Source organism: Tupaia chinensis, unplaced genomic scaffold (assembly GCF_000334495.1).
Source record: "Tupaia chinensis unplaced genomic scaffold, TupChi_1.0 Scaffold000028_1, whole genome shotgun sequence".
NCBI lineage: Eukaryota > Metazoa > Chordata > Mammalia > Scandentia > Tupaiidae > Tupaia > Tupaia belangeri.
In genome coordinates, this window is record NW_006159458.1 from 6,102,583 (window position 1) to 6,125,003 (window position 22,421).

The 22,421-nt window shown below is 38.4% G+C and overlaps 1 protein-coding gene across 2 annotated transcripts in view; it reads left to right on the top strand.

Moving 5' to 3' along the window:
- Positions 1–22,421, top strand: part of DNAI7 (dynein axonemal intermediate chain 7) — a 68,853-nt gene that overhangs the window by 15,680 nt on the left and 30,752 nt on the right. For both annotated transcript variants that reach the window (XM_006140299.3, XM_006140298.3), the window contains exons 5-7: positions 7,717–7,820; positions 10,518–10,827; positions 21,903–21,978. In XM_006140299.3, the coding sequence (XP_006140361.1) occupies positions 7,717–7,820; positions 10,518–10,827; positions 21,903–21,978 (490 nt within the window). The remainder of the gene's footprint in view (positions 1–7,716; positions 7,821–10,517; positions 10,828–21,902; positions 21,979–22,421) is intronic.

Here is a 22,421-nt window from a genome sequence, read left to right on the forward strand (position 1 = left end):
TTATGCCTCAGGTCTTCATATACCGTGCCAGCTGCTCCATGGATAGTCCCTATCCATTTGAAAAGGTTGTCAGATTCAGGGAAGGCAGAAATTCCTTTGTCACCAGACATCATGAGGGTCATCAGCTCCTGCTGCAGTCTCTTGCCCACGGGGCCTCTGACAGCGCCCCAACTGGGTTCGGCTCTTTTACGGGCGACAGCCACGCTGGCGGGAGCTGGGTCTCGGTTCTGGGAGGCCACTCGGGCTGCGCTGGCAAGGAGACAGGAACTCTACGACCACAACTGCAACTGCAGGGCTGCCGGCAGTATCTTATACTTTTTGTAGCTATGGTAAATGGAATAACTATTTTCAGTTCTATCTCAGTCTGCTTGTTGTTCATATATAGAAATGCTATAGATTTCTGTATATTGATTTTGTATCCTGCAACTTTACTGTATTCGTGTATTACTTCCAGAATTTTTTTTCATGGAAACCATTGGGTCTTCTATGTATACAATTATGTCATCTACGAATAGAGAGAGTTTCACCTCTTCTTTTCCTATTTGAATGCCTTTTATTTTTTCCTCTTTTCTGATTGCATTGGCGAGGACTTCCAGTACTATATTGAAAAGGAGTGGAGAAAGCGGGCATCCTTGTTTTGTACCCATTTTTAGTGGGAAAGCTTTCAGCTTTTCCCCATAAAGGATGATGTGCGCTATGGGTTTTTCATAGATAGATTTTAATGTGTTGAAAAATGACCCTTCTATGCTGATTTTTCTGAGAGTCTTGATTAGAAGGGATGTTGTATCTTATCAAATGCTTTTTCTGCATCAATTGATATGACCATATGGTTTTTATCTTTCTTCCTGTTAATATGGTGTATCACATTTATGGTTTTGCATATGTTGAACCAACCTTGCATTCCTGGAATAAAGCCTACCTGATCATGATGTATAATCTTTTTTTAATAAGTTATTGGATACAATTTGCTTGTATCTTGTTGAGAATCTTTGCGTTTATATTCTTCAAAGACATTGGTCTATACTTTTCCTTCCTTGTCCTGTCCTTATCTGTTTTAAGGATAAAGGTAATAGAAGCTTCATAGAATGAATTAGGGAGAGATTCACCCTTTTGGATCTTTAGAAATAACTTGAGCAGAATGGTGGTTAACTCTTCTTTGAAAGTTTTATAGAATTCAGAGGTGAAGCCATCAGGGCCAGGGCTTTTCTTTGTTGGGAGGTTATTTATTACTGATTCAATCTCCTGGCTTGTTATGGGCCTATTCAGACTTTCTATATGCTCCTGGATCAATCTTGGTAGTTTATATGTGTCCAGGAGTTTGTCTATCTCATCCAGATTGTCTTGTTTCTTGGCATATAGTTGTTCATAGTATCCTCTAATGATGCTTTGTATTTCTATTATGTCTGTTATATTGCCTGCTTCATTGCAGGTTTGATTCACCTGGTTCCTTTCTTTCTTCTTCTTAATAAGTCTCACTAGTGGTGTACCGAATTTGTTTATCTTTACAAAGAACCAGCTTTTACTTTCATTTATCTTCTGTATCATTCGTTTATTTTCTATTTCATTTACTTCTGCTCGTATCTTTATTATTTCTTTTCTTGAGTTTTTTGGACTATTTTGCTGTTGCTTTTCCAATTCTCTAAGGCATGATGTTAGGTGTTCCATCTGCCTTCTTTCCATCTTCCTCTTATGTGTACTAATTCTATGAGGAGGATATTTTTTTAAATGATTTATTTTACTTTATTTACTTACATTCATTCATTCACTGTACATCAATATAGTATACAAAATAAGATTTTCCATCCAGAATACATTGTATATTGGCTCAATCAAAGATATTACCATACATGTTATCGTCAACAAATAATTTTCTATTTCTTGTTTCTTATATATTTTGCTTTTATCCCCCTCTATTCCCTACCTTTCACTCTCTGCCACTTCCCCCCACCACACCCTCTCTGTTATCTATATTTGTTTTCCATGCCTTTTCCCCCCACATTTTATTGATTCACTAAAGTTCTTATTTAATTTAAAAATTTTCAATAGCAAGAACAGCTGGTATATCTATGAACGTATGTCAGACTTTAGGCTTAAGCTTCAGTGAGTAAAGTGAACATACCATTAAGTAGCACCTAGCTGGGGCTATATAGCTTACTGAAGTCATTAAATAGGTATTAATAGGTATTTTTAATGTATTTTTTAATTTCAAGAAAAACAGTTTTAATTTTAATAGATCAAAATAAAAAAATGTTAAGAGAAATTGCTTAAAACTTAAAGCCAGGAAAAAGGTTAGGATTCAGTTTAAATAGTAGATAAATGAACCTATCAACAATTCAAGAGAAGACAAAAATTCTTAAATATGGAAATCAAAGCATTGAAGAAAATCAGTAATGTTTTAGTCCAAAGTAAAAAAATTCTATTTCACTAGTTCAGCCTCATGTATTTAATCTCTCTTATAGTGAGTTTGCAGTGTTACTGTGGTCTGATCTTTCTACTTAAACTATGGAAGTTAACATTCAACTCTAGACTTGTCCCTACCATTAGACTGGCCCTTCTCTTGGTTATTTTTTGTACTCTTATTTCTGTGTGTCCAACTTTAGTTTTCCTGGTATAGCACACCCTTCAGTACTTCTTGGAAAACTGGTCTAGTGTTGGTAAATTCTTTCAGGTTTTGTTTATCTGAGAATATTTTTATCTTTTCTTCTCATATGAAAGATAATCTTGCTGGGTATAGTATTCTTGGTATAGTATCTCTAACAATTTTATTTGATTCTTTTTAAAGATGTGTATCTCTTCTTTCAGATCACGCAAGAACTTCCTCTCCTCCTGGAACTTGTTGTCTCTTTTCTCCTACATTTTCTGGAGTTTGTTGTCTCTCTTCTCTTGCATCTCTGTTAGCTTTGTCACTATGAATATTTTAAATTATTTATTTGACATTTCCACGAGTTCTCTTGTATTGTCAGTGGAGGAAGAGGAGTCATTCTTTTTCCTTAGAGAAGAGATATTTTATTGGTTTTTCATATTTCTTGTGCCTCTGAGTGGTTTCTGGTCATCTGATGGATTACACATTTTTTCTAGTTTTTGGAGTTAAAACTGAGCATTCAGACACATGCAGGAGGAGGTGACCTGCAACCTCTAAACAGTACCATTTTTCTCCCGTTGTGTAGCAGATTTGATGGAAATTGAGGATTAATCTGACCCTAAAAGCATTCAGATATTTGGCTACTGAATTCCTAGACCTGCCTAGAAAATCAGTGTGTGGATACTGAGTAGAAAAATGAGAAAGAGAAAAAGAAAACGAAAAAGAGGGGAAAAACAATACAAAAACAATTTTAAAAAGAAAAAAAATGTAAGCAAAAAATTAAAAGCCAAATTCAGACATAGATGGCTGCTGACCGGCTTATCCTATGGGGGCAGGGGGAAAGGTAAGAATTGGCAAGGCAAAAGAGTAGCAGAGAACTAAGAAGTTTAAAAATTAAAAAATAAAATTTAAAATATATAGAGAATGGTGGGAGAGACAGAGAATAAATAGGGTGCTCTATCCTGGCTCCTGGCTAGATCTGGGGCGGGGGCAGGAGGGTGAAGTCTAGGCAGAATATCTTCGGTGGTCCTAGTCCCTGAATGGGACCACTTAGAACTCAGATATAAATGGCTGCTGATTGGCTTGTTCTGGCTCCTGGCTAGATCAGGGGACAGGAGGGTGAAGTCTGGGCAGCAGGTCTTCAGTGGTCAGTTTCTCAATCTTGACAGATTGACTGAAACCTAGGGCATTGATGCCACTCTCTGTCACCATCATAAATGATGTATTTGGTCCCAGCATAGAATTCATAAGCTTCCTCTCGTGTCAGCATGGAATCCACATGTCTCCACATCACACTAGTTCTTTTCTTACATTATTTCTGATCTGATTGAAGCAAGACCATTCAGTGTTCAATGGACGGCTGTGTGCAAAACATTTAAGACTTGAGAGGACACAGCACATCAGGGGGACTAGTATGGTGACTATCGAGAGGATAGCATCCAAAGATCACACTGTAGTCCTTAACAAGGAAACAAACTGAACCAAATTAAACAGGTCAAGATTCAGGCAATATGGGCAATCCAACAGTATTTGAGTCTAGTTGATCATGGTCCTTATTCAGGGTATCATGATGATTAAGGACCATGGTTCTCTATGAAACGACTTGATTTTTAAAAGTATTTATCTTGTTGTTAACCTGATGACACAAGTCATTATACCCTGGAGACCTACTAGAAGAATTATGAGGATTAAAAAGCTTTCCTTAGATGGGCACAATATTCAGTTCTGGTAAGCCCCTAACTTGAGCGAAAAAGGGGATCTAAATCTGCATGATATTCCATTAAGTGTTTTTGTTGAACTTGAATGTTATCATCTGTCTTTTGAAGAGTGGCTTCTACCCACCTGAAACCTGGGAGTACTGACTAGCTACAAAATATGAAAGTTTCTCCAGTTAACAGATAAGATTTAAGTTTTATATGGTTGGCACCCCACTTCTGCCAAGAACGAGCTCTAGGAACCCTACTGGAGTCTTTCTTCAGTGTAAACTAGCTTATCTCTTAAAGACTATCAAGGATAGTTTTCACACTTCTTTGGGGATTCAAGGTGACTCTAATTTGACTCTACACATTGCTTTAGAGTGTTTTGTCTCCTGGTTTCTTTTTGTCTAGAACATAGTCCTTTGTATGGCATAAATAGAATATGTTCACATTACAAAAAATACTGCAAAGGATGCTTAACCTTCACTAAGTTTATTATTAGCAGTAATATTCATATTATGATTTTGCAACTATTTTATCTTAATTATAGGACAAAAGAAGTATAGATATGTGGGGCCAGCAGTGGTGCAGTGGTTAAGGCACTGGACTCCCACATAGCTGACCGCCGCCGGACCTGGTGGCTTGCCAGAAATCCTGAGAGAGAATGGAGGAGAAGGGACTGTGACGTAGCCATTTACGGAGGGTGTGTGTGTGTGTGTGTGTGATTTTTTACTTTTCCTCTCTCTGTGTCTCTCTTGTCTCTCTCAGCAAGTGCACATGCGCTGTGGTGAAAACCTAAAAAAAAAAAAGAAAACAAGTACAGAAATGTATTATGATTATCAGCTATCTAGATTTTCAAGAGAAAAGAGATGCAATTTAAAAAAAATAGAAAAAATACTGTAGTGTTAAATTTGGTAGGAAATATCCTTTGAACCCAGATTTCTTTTTATTTCATAGAAAGGAGCCAGGACTAATTGGGAGAAATGGCTGATTCTAGGTCTGGGGCAGGACAAGTGAAACATGGGGCTGGGTTATTTTACTAGGCTAAAAGTCAAGTAAATGCCCAGAGACTAATGGGATGATATCAAAGGGACAGGGACTAGCTGAAAGAAGCCCTCAGGCTAACTTTGGAATGATTTGAATATTAGAAAGAGTGATGACTATAATTAATTATAAGACACTGAATAAATGAAAATTCATGAGTCTGTAGTGACACTCCAAAAAGGAAGAGGGAGGTCCAGGTGTGGTGGCACACACTGTTAAAGCCACATGAGAAACTTGAGTTCAATTTCCAGTTCAGCCTAAAGGCTGGGAGCCAGTGTCATGTACCTCTAATCCCAGCAACTTGGGAGGCTGAGACGAGGGGCTCATGAAACTGAGGCCCTGCCTAAAAAAGATGGAAGAGGGAAAGTAGGGTGGGAGAAGAACAAGTCTTTACAGAATAATGTCATCTAATTCGTGTGGAAGGAATGATTACTGTGAAATTACTATTTTTCAATTCTCAGTGTGAACATTGACTCAGATAAAGATCCTCTGTGGCTATTAAATGACTAGGTGAGGAATATTCCATTATCATACTGCCAAAGTATTTGCCCTCAGATTACTAACTGGGAAAAATGTACCATGCAGTGAGGGATATGATGGCCAACACCGTGGTCAACACCAAGTGAACAAATCTGTGTCATTAGTGGGACAGTGTATACTTCCTGATAGGATGTAGTATGAATGCAGCATAAGTTATGATAACTCTTGCTGAAAATGGTTGATCTGTATCTAATTAAACTCCTAAACTTTTCAGTGCACAAGAAATAAAGGAGATAAAGGAGCAAGTTCAACAACCCTATGAAAAAACAGCGACATAAAATTACAATGTAGAACAGTTCTTTTAAGACAATTATTCCTGGATTCTTCATAAAGTTCACATCACACAAAACGAGAAGTTGAGGGAAATGACCAGTTTTTTTAAATTAACAATAATGGGATCAGGAGATGGCGTAATGGTTATGTCGCTGGACTCCCATATAGTGGACCGCAGTTTGAGTCCCAGACATGGTGTCTTAAAACTCATGCTGGGTGCATGTGTATGTGCATACCTAAAATCCTGAGAGAATAGAGAAGGGATTGCAGAATGGCCATCCCCCCTGGGGGATGAGTTCTTGCTTTCTGTCTCTCTGTCTCTCTGTCTCTCTCTGTCTCTCCAGTGAGTACATGTAGCCTGTAGCAAACACTTTAAAAAAAAAACAAATTAGCAATAAATACACTCCTACTACTTTTTTTTAACATTATAGCAACTAAACACATATTGACTTATTTTAACCTCTTATGAGAGCTGATTTCTTGAGCAACAGTCATCAAAATATGTTAGTCTTTATTTTAAAATTCTTAAACACACCTTAGATTGTATATTTAATGTGGATATCAAGTATTAGACTAGTAAAATATGACTCATCTAGATTTTATAAACTGGACATTTTGTTTTCCAAACAATATGTCCTGAAATAGGCTAACTTTTATAATAGCACAGTCTACATTTCAGTAAGGTACAGGTAAAGAAGTATGTATATAAATAAAATGAAAAATCATGATACGGATTTTAAATTATAAAAGGGTAACATAGTACTCCACAGGTACCACCTGGGAATATAGGAGCAAGTTTAATCCTGAGACACCTTCAGAGAAACTTAGTAGAAAAAGGACCACATTTAATTCAGTAAATACATTTGTATCTTTTAGAGATTTTTTAAAAAACAAATCTTTGTCATTTTGATTGTTTTTTGTTTGTTTGTTTTATGGTGCGTGTACTTGCCAGAGATAGAGGAGGAGAGAGAGAGCGGGAGAGAGAGAGGGAGAGATGGCCGCTCTGCAGTCTCTTATCCAGTCTCCTCTCAGGATTTTGGGCATGCACAGACACATGTTTAGCATGATATTTCTTTCTTTTTTTTTTTTTTTTGGAGAGATTTTCACTGTAGGGCGCGTGCGCTCGCCAGACAGACAGAGAGAGACATAGAGACAGAAAGCGAGAAATCACCCCCCAGGGGGGATGGTCACGCCGCAATCCCTTCTCCTCCATTCTCCTCTTGGGATCTTGGGCACGCACGCACATGCGCCCGGCGTGAGTTTTAAGCCACCGGGTCCGGGACACGAACCACGGTCGACTACGTGGGAGTCCAGCGACATAGCCATTACGCTAACTGCTGGTTCTCTAGCATGATATTTCAAGTCACTTGGTCCAGGACTTGAACCATGAAGGCAGCCATGTGGTTTCTAGCACCTTAATCTCCACACCACTTGTTGGCCCAATTGAACCTTATTTTTACCCAACTTACTCTTTTGGGTAATTAATGCAGGGTATCCAACACAGAAGTGATGAAATGACCTATCTAAGTTGGATAATTTATTAGGCCTGTCCCATTATAATGTTTTTTCTTTCTCTCACAGCAAGCTAGCACTTTAGCAGATCTGGACAGTGGAAATATGGAAAAAGTCATTCAAGATGAAAATGTTACCCTATATGTGTGGGCAAATCTCAAGAAGAACCCAAGGTACTCCATGGATGATCCTTTCCCTGTGGGTAGAAAGGCCTTAGAGTCGTATCAGGGTGGCCAGGCAGATGCCTGCTACATAACAGCATGGTGTACCTGGAAACCCATAACAAGAATCCAGCCCACTGGGGCTTGAATCACAGCCTGCCATTTACCACAGGCAAGTTATTCAACCTCATTGAGCTTCAGGATACTCTCAGGAAATGGTGATTATATTACTGAGCTGAATAGGATTGCACTGAGATTTGAACATTGATGTGTGTCAAAGTCATAGCATGCTATCGAGAACAAATGCCCAACACACATTAGGGCTTTCCCTTCTCTTTATCCACTCTTCTCCCCCTTACTCCCCCAAAATAAAAGAAGTGATAGGTGCTTTCCCTATGACAAAATGGAACTTTAAATATATATGTGCATGTGTGTATATATATATATATGTATGTATATATATATATATATTATATAAAGTCTTTGTGAACTGTTAAAAATAATATTTTTACAAAAACTAATTTCTTGAGCAATGAGCATCAAGCTATTATATGTTGTCTTTATTTTTAAATTCTTTTTTTTTTTGAGAGGTTTTTTTATTTTTTATTTTATTATTATTATTTTTTTGTTATAGGGCACATGTGCTTGCCAGAAAGACAGAGAGAGACAGAGAGACAGAATGTGAGAAATCACCCCACACCCCCCCAGGAGATGGCCACACCACAATCCCTTCTCCTCCATTCTCCTCTTGGGGTCTTGTGCACGCACACACACGCGCCCCTTGTGAGTTTAAGCCACTGGGTCTGGGACTCGAACCACAGTCGACTACATGGGAGTCCAGCAACATAACCATTACACCAACTGCTAGTCCCATTATTTTTAAATTCTTGAGGGTACCTTTGAATTGTGTATTTACTACTATATAACTACTAGATAAAATAATATTTTAAACAATTCTAAAAGATATTTTAAAATAATAAATATTTTATATTTGTTATTTTTTAGACATTTAAATGATGATTACCCAATTGTTTTCTACAAAGAAACCAGCTTTTTGAAGAATGAAAGTGATAACAACAAATTCATAATCACTTGGTTGCAGCTTGATCTTAAATACTCTAAATTAATTGTGTTAATATGACAATGAGTTTTAGAGAAAAAGTACTAGAATACAAGTTAGGAGACTAAGTTCTGGTCCCACCTTGAAAGACTAGTCATATGACATTGAAAGAAATTGGATTTTATTTTTGCTATTTAGTAGAAGGAAAGAACAAAATATTTCCCATTATATTTGCTTTAAAATATTCTGTGGCTTCAATCTAATTAGAGGCGATCTATTAACTTTTTTTTTGAGAGAGAGAGTTTTGCTATTGGGTGCATGTACTCACCAGAGAGACAGAGAGACAGAAAGCGAGAAATCAACCCCCAAGGAGGGATGCCCATGCCTCAATCCCTTCTCTCCTGTCAAGATTTTGGGCATGCAGGCACATGCACCTGATGTGAGTTTTAAGCCACCAGGGACTCCAACCGCTGATATGGGAGTCAAGTGATGTAACCATTACACCATCTGCTGGTCCTTCTATTAACCTTTTGTATTGTAAAATATTATACGTTATATAAAGAAGAGTGAAGGCAACTAACCTACATAATCATAATAAAGAATAGCTCTGTACCTACTACCCAGGTTTAAGAAGAGCATTAGGTAGTATCTTTCAAAGTAGAGGAATAGTGGAGGCTGAGCACGGTTTACTTTATATTGCTGGTGTGGGAGTTGTGCGGTGACGAGTTCAGAGCTGGACTTGTGTTTGAAGTGCTGATGAGGTATCAAAGTACAACTGGCTGAAGGCATTGAGAGAAATCTGAGGTGGAGGATATTTTGGTGAGTTGTCAGCATTTAGACTATTTCCTAGCTTTTTGAGAGTCATAGATTATTTTAAACATCAAATAATTATGTAAGCTCACACATAAGGTCATTTGTGGACCACTTAAAGTCCATTTAAAAGGGGTGGGGGATGCCTCTCCCCCCACCCCACCCCAGGAAACATAAAACTCATGTTAAAAACCCCTGGTAATATCAATAGTAACTGAGGCCACAGAAATAATGATTTGGAGCATGTGTAGAGGAGAAGAGAAGAGGGCCTAGGATGGAGCATGGAGTAAATAGCAGCATTTAAGGGATGGTTAGAAAGATGGGGACCAGTAGCTGGTGTAATGGTTAAGTCGCTGGATTTCCATGTTGTTGACTATGGTTTGAGTCCTGGACCTGGTGGCAGAAAACTTAAGCCAGATGCATGTGCATGCATGCCCAAAATCCCAAGAGGAGACTGGAGAAGGGATTACGGTGTTACCTACCCGCTGGAGGGTGATTTCTTGCTGTCTGCCTCTCTGCCTCTCTTTGTCTCTCTGGCAAGCACACATGCTCTATAGCAAAAATCTCTCTCTAAAAAAAAGACAAGAAAAGAAAAAAAGAAGGTACAGAGGGAACAGGAAGAGCCACCAGAGAGATGGAGGAGGAGAGGTGGGCTGCCGATCCCAGGAGAGTGTTTGAGGATAGTAGGGATAGCTGGGCCGAAATGCTGCACAGAAAGTAGGTATGACTGAGATTAAAACGGGAGCAACACTGGAGAGAAATTGGGCTTAGGTATACATTTGCAAGAGACCTAGGGTTTTCTAGGGGCTCACCCATTTTTTTGTTAAAATTATGAACAGATACAAAAGTATCAGATTCTCAGAAACGGACATTGGGTTTGAAATTCCAAGGATATTAGCGACGAGTGACATTGCGCTACGACTCCTGCATACTCACTACGATCACGTCACCCCACTGAAGCCTATTCTAGCACCACCGAAAGAACAAATTTCCACAATCACTGAGCTTGTCCAAGCTGAAGTAAAAAATGTGGAAGAAACAATCAGCAAAGAGAAGCAAGAGGAGACTAAACCACAGGAAGATGGGTCTAACTTAATTCCAGAGGAAGAAGTAAAAGCTGAAGAACAAGATGATACTGAAGTAAAAATGGTAGGACACATTATTTTTATCTTTATGGATTTGCCAGAGTGTTCATGTGCACACCAGAGACAGACAAGACAGAAAGAGAGAGAGAGAGGGAGAAAGCACCCCCAACTGGGAATGGTTGCACCACACCCCTTCTTCTCCATTTCTCTCTCCTTTGGGATTTTGGGCATGCACCTGCACACAAACCTGGTGTGTTTTTCAAGCTGCAGGGGCTAGGATTAGAAAGGAATAGTGAGCCGTGTAGAATTCTGTTCCCTTAACCACTGGGTCATGGAGCCAGCCCAGGACATGTCTAAATATATACATCCCCCTCCTTTATGCAACAAGTGTTATTAGATTCCCGAAAGCATTCTCAAGACTTTTCCTAAATAACTAGAAATCATCTGAAAGCAACTTTTATTTTTAAACCAGTACCTCTGTTTTTAAGGTGTATCGTTCTCCTACCTTTTTTTCTTTAATAGTCTCCATTCATAATCGAGCCAGTTGCTTCAACATCCTGAAGTTCAGGACAGGAATTGCTCATTTTTATATTAGGTACACTCCTGAATAGCTATGAAGCTATTTAATTTTTGCATATTTATTATGTATTTCAAACTCATTCAAGGGAATTCACCATTAAATGGAAACTTGCAGTCAATACTTTCATAAACTGAAGGATTATCTTACATTACTCTGTTACTTTCTCAGCTTTTGGATTTGTAAGAAAGAATTTTATAAAGGAAAAAGAGATTTTCTTAAGATACTGTCCTCTGAAAACTTGACATCTTTAGATAAAACATATTGAGAAATTAATAATTATTCATTTAGTTGATTTCTACACATTTTTCTATTGTGAACATTTTCAAGCTACTTATGTTAGAAAAACTACCTCTTGAGAATTTGGTAATAGTTCCTCAGAGCTAAGCTTATTTAGTCATAGCTCGTTTGCATTTTGGGAGGGATCAGAAATACTAGGTGTTCCAACAGGTTCCGAAGACATAGAATATATTGATTTCTTTTATTTGTTTTAAAATAATTTTTAAATTTTATATTATTATTATTATTATTAATTTGCTCTAGAGCAAATGTACTCAACAGAGAGAGAGGAGGAGAGAGAGAGAGAGAGCGAAAGAAAGTGAGAAAGCAAGCTACCAGGTCCAAGACTTGGACTGCAATTGACCATGTGGGCATCCAGCATCTTAACCTCCATACCACCTGATGGCCCCAATTTATTTTCTTTAAACACAGGAAAAGGTTAAGGATTAGACTGAATGTAAATTTGAAGTCAGAATAGGAATTATTAGCTAGTCTAAGAACATACATAATTGAACATTTTTAAATATTACTCTACTATTGAAAATTATAAAGCCCTGTGGAAAGATAGAGAATTATATGACATAATACTAATCACAAAAATTAGTATTTAGAGTACAGTTACAACCATATAAAAATGTAGAAGGCATAAGAGGAGGAGAACTCAGAAATCTGTACCTAGCAGATGTTTTAGAAAGATGGGAAATGAGTGACTTATTCTTTAAAAGTTTGTCATTTTAGTTAAAATATTCTTTGAGCAATAAAATAGTTTGTAAAATAAAAGCTTCATTTTAACTCTTAGGTAGTATGATAGGTTTAACACGATTTCTGGTCCTTTTCCCTTTCCTGGATAGATGGAAGTATTGTACTCTTCTCCCTACTGAAATTAGGCATGACCATAAGACTTGCTATAGCGAAGATGTGAGTGGGTGTGACAAACTGATTTGTAAAAGGGACTAAAGGACTATATAAGCCCTTAACCTTATTTAACATGCAGTAAAAACCAAAAAGAAATTTAAAATTTGGCAGGATTTATCATTTTAAATTCATGAACAAGTAAAAAGATATAAAAATTATTATTATTATTATTGTTATTTTTGAGGGATATTTTTCTAGAGGGTCTGTGTGCTCACCAGAGAGACAGACAGAATGTGAGAAATCACCCCCGTGGGGGATGACCACGCTACAATCCCTTCTCTTCCATTTTCCTCTCAGGATTTCGGGCACAAATGCACATGCATCTGGTGTGAGTTTCAAGTCAAATGCACATGCATCTGGCATGAGTTTCAAATCACTAGGTCCAGGACTTGAACCAAGGGCAGCCATGTGGGAGTCCAGGCTTTAACTATGCCTCATTCTGGGCCCTCAAAGTTATTCAGATCAAAAGAGTATATAAAAATACCTGGTCTTAATCTGATCAAAATATTGGATAACTTCTCTTTCCATGTGTGTGACTGGCATATCCAGGAAGGCCTCTGCACACACACCCTGAACATCCCCACATGGGTCAGACTCACAGAGTGTTGTGTTTTACCCACCGCACCACTGTCCAGTCCCTGATGCAAACATTTTTGAAATCAGGGCCAGTAGATGGCATAGTGGTTAAGTTGCTGGACTCCCACGTGGCTGACCATGGTTTGAGTCCCAGACCTGATGCCTTGAAATTCATGCTGGATACGTGAACATGTTTGCCCAAGACCCCAGGAGAAGGGAGAAGAAAAGATTGCTGAGTGGCCATCCCCTTGGGGGGTGATTTCGCACTTTCCCTCTTACTGTCTCAGCTCACTCTCTGGCAAGCACACATGCCTTATAGCAAAAACCTCTAAAAAATAAATATATTTTAAATTTATGCAGTTTTTTCATAATATGCATTTTCTGTAAACTTTTTCAAGACCCCTCATAGATGTGTAAGTTAGGGACTTCCTGTAAGGATAAGTAGGCAAACTTTCTATGTATCAGTTTTGGTTGTATTTTTACAACTTTTTCTTTCTTTCTTCTTCATCTCCCCCTGATTTAGGGAAACTACTTACTGTTATAATTTTAGGTTGTTATATTTTATTATAATGATCACATTCATCATATCTTTAAAATGACTTTGCAAGCAAATATAATTGCAAGGCAGATATAATAATGCAGGAATATTTAGACTACAGCACCTGAGTTATGTTTAAGATGTGAGATACTCAAAATAATAAGCATTTAGTACTTTGTTAATTTAAGAATCAAGCCTTCTCACCTTAGAAGATGGCACAGAACGTGTAGCAGTAGAACACCAAGTTCTGCAGAGGCAGACACACGTGGGAAGGTTGCCAAGGATGTCCTGAGACCTCTCCGAGCATGCTGGCACCTTGTGTGTATGACCTGGGCTGTGGAGGCTAGGAGTGAATGGCAGTGTTGAGACCCTCTCAGTAGTGCCGAATCTCTTTCTCTGTCTCTCTCTCTTACACTTGAGGAATAAATTAATAAATTGAGGGAAGAGAAAAGAAGAAAAAAGAGAAAAGAAAAGAAAAGAGTTGGCCCTGTAGCCTAGTGGTTAAGGGAATCTGATCCCACATGGCTGACCATAGTTCAAATCCCAGTCCCCACAACTTGAAAAACATCCAAGTGGGCACATGTGCATGCATGCCTCAGGAAGGAGAAATGGAGAAGGGACTGCGGTGTGACCCATTGAGGGGTGCTTTCTCCGTTTCCCTTTTTCTGGGTTTGTCTCTTTGTCCCTCTCTGGCAAGTGTGCATGCCCTCTGGTGATAATAGTATTGTAGCAATACAAGATGGTTTGGATTTTCCTTTTTCATGGGCTTATTAAGAACTTTGTCACTAGAGGGCACTTAATACCATATTTTAATCAATTTACGTGTAATAATAGCAATAATATTGTAGGTATTCAGTAATGCTGTCTTCTCAATTAACCTATCATACAAAATATTTAGACAAGCCCAATTAAAGTATAGCACATTTTTGAGATTTTTTAAAAGTGATAACACCTTCAGAAATACTACAGTGATCTAAGAGGCTTACATGACAGTATGTGGGTCATGGAACTTTTTAAAGCTCAAATTAAAAATAGATTCTGTCTTTAGGGTATTCTAAACAGATAACACTATTTTAAAAATAATTACTTATTTTATTTTATTTGTTATTATTTTTTAATTTATCCAGAGAAAGACACACATTGAGAAAAAGGGAAAGCGATAAAACAAGTCACCAGGTCTGGGACTCGAATCGCAGTTGGCCATGTGGGAGTCCAGTACCTTAACCACTGCACCACCTGCTGGCCCCACAGATAACATTATTTAAAATTGTATATATATGTCATTTATCAGATATTTATTAAGTCCCTGCTATAAGGAATTCAACATGATCTTGTTTTTAATGAGCTAACAGTCTTGTGGAGAACAGTCCCTATACATTCTGACTGGTGTGCTGAGAGAGATCATACATGGGGAGGAGGAGATAAAAATGAATGCAAAATAAAAACAAAGTGAATAGGGGACCAGAAGTTAGTGTAATGGTATGTCACTGGACTCCCATGTAGTCGACCAAGGTTCAAGTCCCAGACCCAGTGGCTTAAACTCACACCAGGCGTGTGCGCGTGCGTGGCCCATGATCCCAAGAGGAGAAGGGATTGTGGTGTGGCCATCTCCCCTGGGGGGTGATTTCTCGCTTTCTGTCCCTCTGTCTCTCTGTTGAGCGTAAGTGCCCTGTAGCAAAAACCTCTCCAAAAAACAAACAAACAAACAAACAAAAAAACAAGACAAAGTGAATAGATTGGAAATCTTCTCCAATCTATTGAGGTGACATTCGAGCTGAATCTTTTCATATAAATATGGAAGAATTTAGATGGGAAGAAAAGGAAGTTATTCTGGTCAGAGGGAAAGGAATTGAGACGTGAAATAGCTTTAAAGGTTTGGTAACTTGGCATCATCATGGTTAGATTAGAAACCCATGAGAATAGTCCATGTAGAAACTTAGCATCAAAGCTACTTACGATTCAACAGCCTTCAACTTTTCACAAATCGACTTTACCAATGTATTCCAAGGCTATACCCGGACTTTGTTTTTATTTCTTTACTTACTCAATAGCTATTTACTGAATGTCTCCCTCTGTGTGGTTCTGGACCTTAGGAGACAGTGATGAAAAGAAAAATAAGTTTCTTGCCTTCATAGTTTACATACTAAGTCAGGAAAAACTAACAATAAAAATGTAAAAAATAGAAAATACTAGATAATAATAAATATCATGTACCTAATTAAACAGGATTAAACTGGTAGTAAGTAACTTTAGATTGGTGTGTTAGGAGGGTCTGACAGGCAACATTAGTTAAGCCGAAACCCAAATGTCAAGAAGGAATCAACTGTATCATGATTAAGGTAAAAATACTCTAGTCATAGGGCACGATTGCTGCAAAGGTCAAAAGACAGAAGTGAGGACAAGGAAAAAGGCCAACAGACTGATGTATGACGGGCACAGAGGAAAGAGGTATGGGATGAAGTCAGGGAAGGAGGCAGAAGCCAGATAAAGCAGGGCTTTGTAGGCCAGAGCAAGAAGTTAGGCTAGGGACTGGCATGGCTGACCGTGGTTCAAGTCCTGGACCTGGCGGCTTGCTTTCTCGTGGAAAGACAGATATGTTTGGAATATGTTTTGGGGATCAATGAACAAATCTTGCTGAGTTTTTATTTTGAGGAACTAGACAGGTGGTAGTAAAATTTACTGAGATGGATAAGAATGGGATGTACCAGTTGAGAGTGAGGGTGAAACAAGAGTTTTTTTTGGGTCCTGGTAAAGTTGAGACACACACATGGAAATATCAAGTAGACAAATGTAAATGGCGTTCAGAAGTCAGACACCACTGCCATGTACATCTGGAATCTGCACTTCTGGAACCAAGCAATGCACAATGTGTATGGCCTAAAGAGAATCAGCATCTCGTATTTGGGAACCATAAGTCTGTAGATGGTATTCAGTCACAGGCATGAATGAGACTTGACAAGATTCAGTATAATAACTCTTGAGTTTCTTATAAAACAGAGCAAGTAATACTATAGTTTAAAAGCAGGTGGTGTGCTTGTTGGGCACTGGACTTCCACATGGCTTACTGCAATTCAAGTCCTTGACCCAGAGGTTTGCTTTCTCACTTTCCCTCCCTCCTCTGCTCCCTCCCTCCCTCCCTCTCTCTCTCTCTCCCTGTCTCTCTATGGTGAATGCACATGCCCTATAGCAAATTAAAATAATAAGTAATGTAATTAGATAAATAATTCTTTTTAAAAATTTTGTTTTCAATTTATTATGGGAGGCCACTTCAACATTTTATTCTGAAGTTATAGTTAAAGTACATCTTGATGAAGAAAGTAGATTTTATGGCCCATCCACATGGATGACTGCATGGTTTAAATTCTGACTGGGTGGCTTGAAAATCACACTAGGCACATGTGTGTGCATGCCCAAAGTGCTGAAAGGAGACTGGAGGAGAAAATATTGCAATGCTGTCATTTCCCCTTGGGAATGCTTTTTCACTTTGCCTTTCTTTCTTCCTTTCTTTTTTTTTTTAGAGATATTTTTGCTATAGGGTGTGTGCACTTGCCGGAGGCACAGAAAGATAGAAAGCAAGAACACCCCCCCACCCCAGGGGGATGGTCATGTTGCAATCCCTTCACCATTCTCCTCTCAAGATTTTGGGCACACATACACACGTTCACAGTGTGAGTTTCCAGCTACTGGGTCCGGGACTCGAACTGAGGTCCACTATATGGCAGTCAAGCAACCTAACTATTACACTATCTGCTGGTCCCCTTCACTTTGCCTTTCTCTCTCTTTTTCTCTGTCTCCAGCAAGCACACGCACCCTGTAGCAAATTTAAAAAAGAATAAAAAAAGTGGATTTTAGACCAATGAACTTCTTTTGTATAGATCTTCTTTCGACTCAGAATAAAATTCAAGACATTTTATCAGATTTATAAAGTGGTCTGTGCTGACATTTTATAGATGTACAATATCAAGATCACCTACTTACCTACTTCTCTAATAATTGTTGGGTTCAATTTGCTATATCCTGACCAGATATTTTCAGTGTTTTGTGGCTTTTGATTGGTTTAGTTATGCTTTTATATTTACATCTTTTATGCATCTGGAATTTATTTTAGTATAAAGTGGGAAAAATGATTTAATTATTATAATTCTTAGCCAGCTGTCTCCAAACACCATATAGACCTAGGTTGTTTTATTTTTTCATTGATCTGAAATATCATATGCTAAATTCCCAAGTGGATTCTTAGGTCTATTTTTGGAATCGTAATTCTGTTTTCACTGATCTATGATTGATGATTTAGGTCTGTTACTCTATCAGATTCAAGTTGCACATATATTGAAAGGATCTCTATGTTATAACCTGTATGTATTTATCAAGTTGCATTGAAACATGCTTTTATAGTATTCCTTGAAGTTCTTCCATATAATAAGCCAGTTTCTGTATATATTGAGCTAAGGTATCACTGAAAAGTTATACTTTAGCTCCTCTCTGCTTTATATTCTGTTAAAATTTCCAAGCAAACATCTTTTGAAAATGTTATTTGTTATACATTATTACAAACCCATAAATATAGTGCAATTTAAATAAAAATTTCAGTTTGTAATTTTTGAGACTTCACAAACACCATTAAAGTTTATCTAGAGGAAAAAAAAAACATGGAAAATAGCCAATTATGAAAGAGGACTATCATTCCAGATATAAAACACAAAATGTGAATAAAGACTCATTTTTAAAAATTTCATTAACAACATACAAGGAGCTTGACATTGCTTAAAATTATGAAGGATTATGTTGTCAAGAAAGAGGTTTGAAGCTTAAGTTTTGTGCAGCAGTATATTCTGATGACAAAGCAGCAATGAGAGAACATTCTAGAATAGTCACCAAGATAAAGGAACTTGCACTAGAATGCAAATTGTCACATCATCCTGCATCAAGAAGTCTAACTTTGGGCCAGTCCACTGGACTCACACATGGTTAAGGTGCTAGACTCACACATGGTAGACTACAGTTTGAGTCCCAAACCTTGTGACTTAAAAATCATGCCAGGCACATGTGTTTGCATGCCCAAAATCCCAGGAGGAAAAGGAGTTATGGCATGGCTATCCCCTTGGAGGTGATTTCTCACTTTCCCTCTTTCTGTCTCTCTGGCAAGCAAATGCACCCTATGGCAAAAACCTAAAAAAAAAGATGATTAAATGAAAGGGTTTGTTTAAAAAATTTGAATTACATAAGGCAGTGTGTTACACGCAAGATTATTTTCTTTATTGTGTGATAATACAAGCAGATAAATTCCTGTTGTTGCACGCTGACTGTCTGTGGTTATCTAGGGGAAAGTTCTGTTGTCAATGTCTGAATTCTTAGTGTTTCTGCAAGATAAGAAACCAGTTGATTTAAACTCTTTGAAGACTTTTCAACTTTTTGAAACTGTGAATTAGTCTAACTAGCTTATTGGTCTGATAACTTTGATATTTTTAATTACTATAATCTTTCAAAGGCCACATAGATGTCCCAGAGGCACCTCATATTCAACATATGCACAATCAAATTAATTACTTTTTCCTCAAACTTGTTCTTCCTCCTTCTCTTTTTAATTTTTGTTGCCACTCTCCACCGTATTACCTAAGATGGACATCTGAAAATTAGCCTTAGTCTCTCCCTTGTCACCATCCAAATTATGTTGGCTCAACTTCCTTGTCATCTGTCATATGTCTTCCTTCTCATAGCCCTGATTGCTTCCACCTTGGGATAGGCCCTCATACTCCCTGCCCTGGACTTCTAATTATGCTAGAATAGGCTGGAATGCTCCTTCCTGGGGCCCAAAATCAGGTCTGGGCTAATTTGCTGCAAAGAGATAAAAACTTTGTGAATAAGAAAAGGAATGTATTCAGGCACACCAGGAAGCAGGCAGAGCTGAGTCTATAACTGTTTCTGCAGTACTGACAAGATACAAAGCTTATATAGGGGAAGAAACAAAGGGCAAGTTAATGAGGATCCCGTCTCCCGCAAGATCACAAGGAGATGTGATAGTGTCAGGGGGCAACGAGGTGCAGTTTCTCTTCTAGGTATGCAGGGCAGGGCAGAATGACCAGTTTCATTCTTTGCAAGGGTCTTAAAGATAAATGATAGGGCCAGCTGGTGGTGTGGTGGTTAAGGCAACTGGATCCCACATGGATGACTGCATGGTTCAAGTCCAAAATCCAGCACCCTGAGAAATATGCTGGTGCATGTGCATATACTCAAGATCCCAAGAGGAAAATGGAGAAGAGATTGTGGCACAGCCACCCTGGGGGTTCTCCCTTTCCCTTTCGTTGTCCCTCTGTGGCAAGTGCATGTGACCTATGGAGGAAAAAAAAAAGGCAATGATGAACAAAGCAACAGAAGTAAATGGAGTCAGACATGACAGCCCTTAGATCCTGGTTTTGAAGCTAGTTGTGGCTTTGTAATGCTTGGGCTTATAGACTCTTTGAAGGTCAGGTAGGAGGGCACTGGTGGCATTTTTCCCTTCCCAACTCCATAGATAGGCATCCATAAAGACTCCCAAGGCCATTGTTAGGCTAACTTCTATTACTAAAACACTAGACCCCATCTGTTATGAGGGAGATAAAGGCTAGGTTCTGTGAAGTGCAAGACAGAAGTTAAAGGCAGATTTCCTAACGTATGATCTATGAAGGTGGACCCTGAGTAGTAAGTATAGTCATTTTGGTTCTCTTATGGTCTGGTTATGCTAACACTTCTCTGAGTAGTTCATTCACCAACTGACCACTGGAATACTCTGCATTTGCAAATTTCTTCTTAGTATTCTATTTGTGGGCTCTTTTGTGTCTTTTGTGGGCTCTCCTTTACCCATAGGAGAAATTCTGAAATATTTAGAGTAGTATCCAAACCTTTCCGAGATCTGGACCCTGGACCTCTCTACCTCAGATCTTCACATCTCTTTGCATGCCTCACTCCAGCCACACCTGACCATGAGGAGTGCTTGGAACCCTATTTTGCTTCATGCATTTTGCTTACACTTGGATTTACCTACTACCATTTTCGGATAAGACCTCATTATCTTTCAAGATTTGGTACAAACTTAACCACCTTTAGGTAGTGTTCTGTAACTCCACTCACCCATTTTCCCACAGAATCAACTATTCTTTCTTATACCCTTTATTGTGAATTACTATCCTTCTACTGGAACACCCACAAAACTATATTGTACTTGTTTGTTTACCTGCTTCCTTAATAGACTGGAAGTTCCTTAAATCAAGACCTCATCTTTTTAATTTTGTAATTCTTAGTACTTAGTAATGCCCTACAACTTAGGAGCCTTATACTTATTTTGTTGTTGTTGTTTTGTTTTGTTTTTTGAAGAGGTTTTTGCTATAGGATGCATACGCTCACAGAGAGACAGAAAGTGAGAAATCACCCACGGGGGGTGGGAGGGATGGCCACACTGCAATCCCTTCTCCATTCTCCTCTTGGGATCATGCGCCCAGCATATTTTCTCAGCCTCTGAGTCAGGACTCAAACTACAGGGTCGGTCATGTCAGATTCCGCTGCCTTCAACACCAGGCCTTGAAGTTGGTCCTTAGTTTTTTTTTTTTTTTTTTTTATTTTTTTTTAATTTTTTTTTTTTTTTTTTTCCATTCTTTAATTATTTTATTTATCTTTATCCATTTACTTATTTATTTATTTTTATTTGACCATAGAGGGATAGCGTGAGAGAGAGAGTGAGAGAGAAAGTGAGAAAGCAAGCCATCAGAGCTGGGACTTGAACTGAGGTTGGCCATGTGGGAGTCCAGCACCTTTAACCACCACACCACCTGCCAGCCCCCCAAGTTGGTTTTTAAAGTCGCTTTTGTGGACAGCAGATGGCATAATGACAATGTTGGTGGACTCCCATGTAATCTACTGCAGTTTTAGAGTCCCAGACTCGGCAGGTGTGTGTGCATGTGTGCCCCAAATCTTGAGAGGAGAATCAGGAAGGGATTGTGGCATGGTCATACCCCCTGGGGAGTGATTTCTCACTTTCTGTCTCTCTCTGTCTTTCTGGCAAGCACACACACCCTACAGCAAAAATCTATCTTTAAAAAAAATAAAAAGTCTCCCTTTTGAGTCCAGTTTTATGCAAGTGTCAGTTTGGAGTCCTAGATTTAAGGTAGCAGACATCCAAAATGGGAACTAGAACAGGAAGAGTATGACTCTGAGCCGAAGCAGACACTGATGGTCATATGCATCTATCCCTGTGTTTGTTTGTTTGTTTTCTTCTTTCCAGAGTTCTGTCGAGGAAGAATCTGAAACAGCAAAATGTGAGCTAGAGATGAAAGTATTAAGTGAGACCGTTTCTGCAGGTATTCTTTTCTTTTTCTCTTTAATTTGCCAGAGAGTGTGTTGGAGAGAAAAAGGGAAAGTGAGAAAGCATTTCCCCTTCCCTCCAGGGGGATGGTGAACCACAGTTCCTTCTCCATTTCTCCTTTCAGAATTTTGAGCACACGTACACACACACACACACACCCAATGTTTTTCAAGCTGGTGGGTTTGGGGCTCAAATTGCACAATCAGCCATGTGGGATCCAGCAATTTAACTGCTAGGTTAAAACTGCTCTAATTGCCATGCCCCAGTATTTTAAATTACACTTTTAGGATTAAACTATTGATATTTTCTTCTTATAAAAAAATGCAGTATCATTTTTTAAAAATTCAGGCATTATAGAAATATATTTAAAGTGAAAATTCATAGTTCCTTCTCTGAGATAATTAGTAGTAACATATTTCTTGTATTTGCTACCTCTCT